Source organism: Trachinotus anak, unplaced genomic scaffold (genome assembly GCF_046630095.1).
Source record: "Trachinotus anak isolate AG129_WGS33_773 ecotype Australia unplaced genomic scaffold, CSIRO_AGI_Tana_v1 ptg000025l, whole genome shotgun sequence".
NCBI lineage: Eukaryota > Metazoa > Chordata > Actinopteri > Carangiformes > Carangidae > Trachinotus > Trachinotus anak.
This window is the reverse complement of record NW_027273876.1, coordinates 935,001-942,701: the sequence shown is the minus strand read 5'-3', so window position 1 is coordinate 942,701 and position 7,701 is coordinate 935,001. Positions and strand designations below refer to the sequence as shown.

At 40.4% G+C, this 7,701-nt stretch overlaps 1 protein-coding gene across 2 annotated transcripts in view; it reads left to right on the top strand.

Annotated features, from left to right (window-relative positions):
* Positions 1 to 3,478: 3,478 nt before the first annotated feature.
* The window catches only part of stxbp4 (syntaxin binding protein 4), a 40,370-nt gene continuing 36,147 nt past the window's right edge, over positions 3,479 to 7,701 (top strand). For both annotated transcript variants that reach the window (XM_071462735.1, XM_071462736.1), the window contains exon 1: positions 3,479 to 3,534. In XM_071462735.1, the coding sequence (XP_071318836.1) occupies positions 3,479 to 3,534 (56 nt within the window). The remainder of the gene's footprint in view (positions 3,535 to 7,701) is intronic.

Genomic DNA, 7,701 nt, shown 5'->3' with positions numbered 1-7,701 from the left:
CACTTACAACATTTCCACTGGTTCACAGTTGAACTTTTTTTAAAAAATCCTGCGTAAAGCCAGTTTCTCAAGGCATTGCACAAGTGCAGTGGTGCTATTTTTAGAAGAAGAGGAGCACAGCGAAGAAGGTAAAATACATCAAATCAACTTCAAATATAAGAAATAACACCAGCGATGGAAATATATTATGAATAATTATGAGATTTTTAATTATTACAGGTGATGAAAAGCAACAACATTTAATCTGCTGGCTTTGTAGCTTAGTTAACTTTGCATTGCTAAACATATTGTCATCTATATCATTATTTAATCTATTATGTCATTATTTAATCTATTAATTAATTTATTTATAAGTATAATTTTACACATGCTGCTGGTTTAGTTAGTTAGTGGTTGCTAGAGTTGTGACTCTTGTTATTGGTTGAGATTTTACTTGTTTGATGGACTGAATTGACTGAGAGTGGCCCAACAGAGTTTCATTGTACTGTCTTGCATAGTGACAATAAAGGATCATTCACTCATTCATTCATTCATTCTAATGCTAAAGCTACAACTTTATTTCTTAAAACACGATGTCACATAACCCAAGTCATCATAAGGGCTAACATTTAGCTTGTAAAATATCAGCAATGTTTACAGCTAACTTTAGCCAGCAGCAGGGGTGAAAGTAGTTTCACTCTTACCAAAGCCTTCATGGCTTCATGTTGCTCACCTCTCCTCACTTCATGCATTTTAAAAAGCAAAGTCAAAAACCAAACAAAAACATTTCAGTTCTTTACCGTACCTGTATGGAGTAGACAGAAATGAGAAACACTTGACAATGTATATGGTAAAATATTAGTTTAGATTTTTAGGGTTCTGGCGTGTGTGAACGTTTTTGAATAGCGAACGCTTGCACGCACGCGCAGTCACGTTCACCGGCCGCTCACACTTGCCGTGCTCCAGCTGCTCTGTGTCGCTGAAGTTGAACCAAGTAACATGAAACACAGCGGCTGATTCTGCTGGAGAAGAGAGGTGTCAGGACATGGACCTGAACACAGCAGGGACGGTTCAGAAGCAGTTCGGACCGAGTTAAAGCAGTTTAGAAACAGACAAAGTGATGTTCAACACCGCTTATTGCGAGCAGATCTGTTTTCTGGCCTAAAGTGCGGCTTTAGCAGGCAGCCGCTCTCCCCGCTCCCGGTACCGGCACTGAACCCTTTAGTGGGGCGAGTACCGGGCCCTACCGCTAATCTTCACCCCTGGCCTTAAGTTACAGATCATGAAATTAGCAGCTAACTGTAGCATAAAGGCCAAAGGTAATGAACCTGACAGAATCAAGTACCGCTCAGTTAGCTTTGGTTCGCTGCAGCAGTGTTAGCATGTCCCGATGCTAGCTGTTAAGTTTAACTAATGTGAAGACAGACATGTAGCTAAGACTAAACTGTGGTGTTGGCTGCTAACTCTCGTCATGTATGCTAGCTTTATGCTAAAATACCAGTATATTACATGCTAGTAACCAAACATTAAACAACAGAGACAACAAAATACTAACACAATGCTAGCTTAGCTCAGTGCTAATATAAAGTTAAAATGGTTTGTTTTAGGCAAACATTAAGAAGTTCATGACAGATTAGCTGCTAACTTTAGCCATCATAAGAGCTAATGAAAACCACAGTTAAATTAGCTGCTGAGATCTGTGGAATAACGTGTGTCACTAAGAAAATATAAATAAAAATAAAGGCCGTTTTGATTTTTCCCCTAAATCTATTTCATCTGTGTTTACAGCTGATGAATGAACTTCCATCACTTCCTGGGTCCCGAGGTGGCAGCAGCAGCTCTGGAGCCACCTGCATGTTCACGGCCGGAGGTGAGTGGGACAGTAGGTTTTTTGTTGATGGTGTGTGAACTGAGCCCATGAAATGAGTTTAACTGGAGCTGTGAGTATAATCAGATGACACATCCAGGTACAGGACGGACCGTAGGAGGAGGATTTTGAAATTGGCTTCCTTTCTAGAGACAAATGTGCAAAGAATTGGGGAAGTTTTGTAACCGCAGAATTAACATTGTTGCTGTGTGTGTGACGCATCAGCATATTGTTATTTTCCAGAGCTGATGTTGTGTCTCTTGAAATGTCTGTGTGCCACAATGACATAACTCTATCAATAACATAACTGTATGATTCATGAGTCTGAATTTCTCTGACTCATGAATACTTGGCTTCATTTAGTGCAGACATAGTTAAAACTGATTTTAATTAAACTACAATATTCACAATACTGAATCTAATTCAGATGAAGAAAACCAGCTGAGAGGAGGAATTTGAATTTTTTTCAGACCCAAGTCCAAGTGTGAGTCACAGAGGAAGAGTCAGAGTGGAGTCCCCATTTCCTGAGTCTGAGTCCAGTTCCAAGACGCTCTCCGGCACACAGATAGAAAAGCTCAGCCTTAAACACAAATGACACAACTGTCCCCATTGGGTGAAGAGCTTCTCATTGGGTGAAGTTTTTTATGGGTTAATTACGCGCATCTTCTGTGTGGCTGTATCAGTGGTTGTGCTAATCCAAACTCTTGCTGTCTGTACTGACAGGGTTTTGGGTTTTTGCCCACCTCCCCCCCAAGCCGACAAGATTGGTTCCTTAAGTTTGTGACGTATGAATCCCTGGCTGTCTGAATCGTCTCTTTAGGCTGTCATTGGATCACTGCAGTCCAAGGTGGAATACGCAGTCATGGCGTTCCTTGCTGTTCTCGCGATAAGCCTTGTTTCATATAAAAACACCATGTGGACATGTTAACGAGGTTAACTTGATTTTCATTGAGGGGTCTGTAAAGCATGTCCTGATTTGGCCGTGATACCGATCCTCATGACTGGGTCAGGACTTCTCTGCCTTCCACGACTGAAGCTAAAGCAGCTCTCACTCCCTTCTCCTCCTCTTTTCCTCCCTTTCTTTCCGTCTGTCTTTTTAATCCCAGCCTTTTTCGGTGATGATTTGTGTACTCAGACAAATAAAATTTGAATTTCAGTGGATGTGCACTGGATTGAACTGTCTGGTAGCTTCATACTCTTAAAAGCTTCACTGCAGACTCCACAGTGTCGATGTTTAAAGGTAATTCATCTTTCTGAAAATGCAAAGAGGCAACACTTCAAGACATTTAAGCTCCTTCCGCCGTTTTTTACCATAAAACTCTAATCTTTGAGCCGGAGAAAGGAGCCTTCAGTAAAGGCAGCCTTTTCTACAACGTGCTTCCTCTGCAACGTGTGTGTGCATGTGTGTGTGTGAGAGACGGTCGGGTATCAGCATGGATTAGTGAGTAAAGGTAAGCGTGTGTCTCTCCCTGTCTCGGCGGATTTCCATCCCTCTCCTCCTCTCTCCAGTCACACACACCGACCTGGTTTGAACCGCCGCCGCAGTCTCATCTCATCCCGTCTCCTCCGCGGAAACACCCGCTGCTGTCTCATGGCGGCTGCTGTTTGTGTGTGAGTGAGTGTGTGTGTGCGATGACATTACTCCCTCAGGAGGCTGAGAGATTCGATGGGCTGTCTCTACTGTACTGGTAAGCTGATTCCTCCACTTCTCCTCCACCTTTCCTTCCTTACTTCCTTCCCTTCCTCCTTCTCTCCTCTGTTAACAGCGGGAAACTTGGCTCCTTGACGTGGTTTTCAGCTCTTGTTTTCCTGTCTTGTCCTCAGTCTTTGTGGGTCACAGAGTCCGAGGTGAAGTAGGTTTCCCGCCTGTTCATGGCTCCAGTTTTAAGTCCTCCTGCTTGTCTGCTGTTCGCAGTCACTTGTGTTTTTAAAGGACAATACCAGCATTTTACCAACAACAGCAGAACATTTGCACCAATTCAAATTCAGGTTTATTCATTCAGCAGATCTCAGAAGGACCTTCAGGAGTTTTTACTCCTCTACGTGTATCTGACAGCTGGAGATCGATGATGAGATCGACGAGGCTGTTGTCATGTAAAAATTTTAAATCACCAAAATGTCCTTTTCAGAAACACTCATGTTCCAGCTCAAACAGTTCACTTTAGCGGAAACAGTTTCAGCCCTTTTCCAGCTCTCGTTCTTCATTTCTCTGTTTGGTTTCCCATCGACATCCTCCATGGTTCGTGTGTGTTGTGTATGAAGATAACGTCTTGGTAGCTTTGTGTCATTGCCATAGCAACAACGCTGCATTGACGAGTGTTACCTGCAGAGGAAAAAGATTGTAAAATAAAACGTCTGGCCCAACATATGTCTGCCCACATACTTTCACATCTGGGCAGATGCTCTTATCCTGTACTGACTGACAGCTGGAAGATTTTCTGTGTGTGTGCCAGAAGTGGTCCAGATGTGGAGGTAACATCTGACGATCACACTGTAAGGCCATGGAAACGGGGGGGGGGTAAAAATTGTTTTGCTATCTGAGGAACCTGGTACCAAAACCGAGAGGATTCGCATCGAGTCGGTACCATGCAGTCCTTTAACGAAAAAATGAATTAAGAAACATTTTATAATACGGTTTATCTTTTAAGTCCATTATCAAACAAAAATGACAAATATTCTCTGGTTCCTGGTGAGAAGCTGTGTTTGTCTTTGTTAAGTCTTTGTAGATTAAAGTAAGTTAAATTTTAATAGGCCTGCATCTAACAGTTATTTTCACTATTGATTAATCTGTTGATTATTTCTGTTCTGTCTAAATGTCCATCACGGTTTCAGAGAGTCCTGGACGACGTCTTCAAATGTCTTCTGTTGTCCAAGCAACAGCTCAAAGGAAACATGCAAATAATCACAGAGGAGAAGCTGAAACCAAAGACTTTATTTTTTCTTTAAAAAATGACTGATGATCAATGATCAAAATAGTTGCTGATTAATTTTGTGTTGACCAACTGATCAATTAATCATCTAATTGTTGCAGCTGTAAATTAAACATCTTTAGGTTTTAGACTGTTCATTGAATAAAACATGTAATTTGCAGAGGTTGACGAGTACGGTGGGAAATTACAACAGAGATTCTTCACTATTTTCTGATGTTTGGCAGAACAAATGATCAATAGACAATTTATGAAATTAACCAATTGATACATCAATTAAAGAAATAGTTGTTAATTGTGGATTTGGTGGAAAGTAACCAAGTACATTTACTGTACTATTTTGGGGTAAACAACAGCTCTGACTGCATCGTTTGTCTTTAATAATTACAGACATAATCCCTCATTAACATACGATACTATGGCAATCAATCAATCAATGAAAGAGGATACACCCACTTAAGATATAACCTAAAGTACTTGTTGTGTAACGTCTGTGTGGAGTGTAAACTCGCCGTGAACAGGCTTAAGCTCAGCCAGCTCACTGACGACTGATTTTTCCTGATCTGATCACTGAGCGATCCTATTTAACCCGAAGCTGCAGCAGCTTCTGTTTCCTACACATCATCCTCTGTGACCGCTGATAATCTGTCAGCGTGTGGATCCGTCTGCATCAGTCATCTCTGAAAACAGCTGCCGCGCCTCTCCACGGGGGGTCTCCTCCTTTTTATCTGACACTTCAACATATGGGAGGAGTCAGCAAACAGACAGGAGGTGATTCACTATGTAAACAATAATCTGACTGCAGTTTTTCATCATTTCCAAACAAAAACACAAAACTTCATCTGTTCATAAAGAATTATAACATTTAGTTCTGATGAAACCTCGTCAAAACCTTTAAACACAGCTAAAACTTACTAATTAAATTAAGATAAAACATTTTTGTGTTTTCCAAAATGCTCCAGAAAAGAGACAAGTTACATGGACTTTGAGTTGAGATTATTTCAAATCACAAGTGAAACAAGTGAAAATGGATAAAAAAAACAAGATCCCAGCTAGAAAAAAACAAAAAAATGTATCACCTAGGCAAATGTAAAATATGTACATATATTGAATTTCCACATATGAAATATATAATATATGTATATATAAAATAAAAACAAATATGTAAAAAAAAATATATGAAACCTTTATGTATGTATGTATATATGCTTATATAAGATATACATATAGACATTTTTAAATAAATAAAAAAATAATAACAAAACATAAATAAACATATAGAAATGTTATGTCTTAATAAACATAAATGAAATATATATTTATTAAAATAAATGGTCACAACATGTTATACCACATTAAAATTCATCATGTAGATATTTTCAATACATGTAATATATACAAATGTTACTATAGATATTTCATGTATGTTATAAAATGATATCTTAATATATCCAGAGGATGTTTATACATGTGATAATAATAAATCCCCTTGTAGGTGACATTTATGGCGCCATGCTTGATATAGGGACAGATATGTCATATATTATATATCTTATAAGAATATTCCTTGTGCATTGGGACAAATATAAAAAAGGCTTCAGTATTCATCTGACACGTCTGTATGAATATATTTATTTGTTTGTTTCAGAGCCGCTCAGTGAAATAAAGGTTTTTAAACAGAACGCTGGTTCAGTCTGTGCCGTGCAGTCACAGTGTGTTCCGCCTGGCAGCCGGCCTGAGAGTGATGGTAATCACTCGCGGCAGGTAATGCAGATTATCAGGTATTAAGTGATCAGTTTAATTGCTCCCTCGTGACCCAGCAGTTCTGTTTGCTGCACGCTGTTATCTGTTTGTGGGGCTCAGAGAGCTGCTGCGGTCAGATTATTAATGTGCTAATGGCACAACAAGAAAAACCCACAGAGGACACTGATGAACTCATGTCACGCAAAAACCAGCAGAGTCAGGTGGATCAGACCCTTGGGGCCCGGCCCCTGAGTTGGGCTGGTTCTAAGTTACACTCAGTCTGGTCAGGTTTGCTGGGGTCCTGCTGTAGCGCTGCAGGTCTCAGGTCTGTGTATCGTGTGTCTAACACCACAGCGAGTTCTCCACAGATTAGTCTCTTTCTAAATCAGAAAACTTGTAGATTTTTAGCCATGATGCTACGCTAACGATGGCACGTGGGTACAGAGTGCGATAAGCTAACATTGTATAGCTGCTTGTTAGCTTTTAGCTGAGTCTGACATCCTGAGCCAGAGACAGATAACAACCCCTTCTAACTTAGGTCAGATAATCTCCTTCACTTTTTCAGAGTTGGGTCTCATCTCTTGATGCGCACGTGATGTGCACGTGGTTCCTGTAAACAGTGCACATCCTGAACAGACATGATGCATCTGAAGGTCTCAGGATGTGAGCGATGTGTGGTTACAGTGTTTACAGCTGTTCTGAGCAGTGAACAGTCTGTCATCATAGACAGAGATGAGATGTGATGAATTGTGGGTAATGTGGTTGTCAGGTGATCAAACAGCATCTGAAGCTACAAATCAGCTTTTTCATTAAGCTCAGTTCAGTCTGTGAACAGAGATGAATCAGCTCCTGTGAAGATAATAAAACTGTCAGTGTTAGCCTGTGGACGGCAGCTCGCTACTGAACTCTTCTTCTTCTTCTTCTTCCTGTGGAGCATCAGAGCTGCAGGTGTAGCTTCCTCCGTCTGCACTGGAGCAGACCAACAAAACCAAGATGGATGAGACAAGTTCAATGATCTGAGGAGCTTTTAGTTTGAAGCTTAATGATGCCTTTAACTGAACAGTCAGAAGAACCCACAGGAAGGAGGCGGTGTTAGAAATTTGTTTGTGAGGAAAAAGATTTTATTGATATCAATGATTGATTCAGCACACAGGTACCTACACAGGTACATCTCTGAGTCTGAAA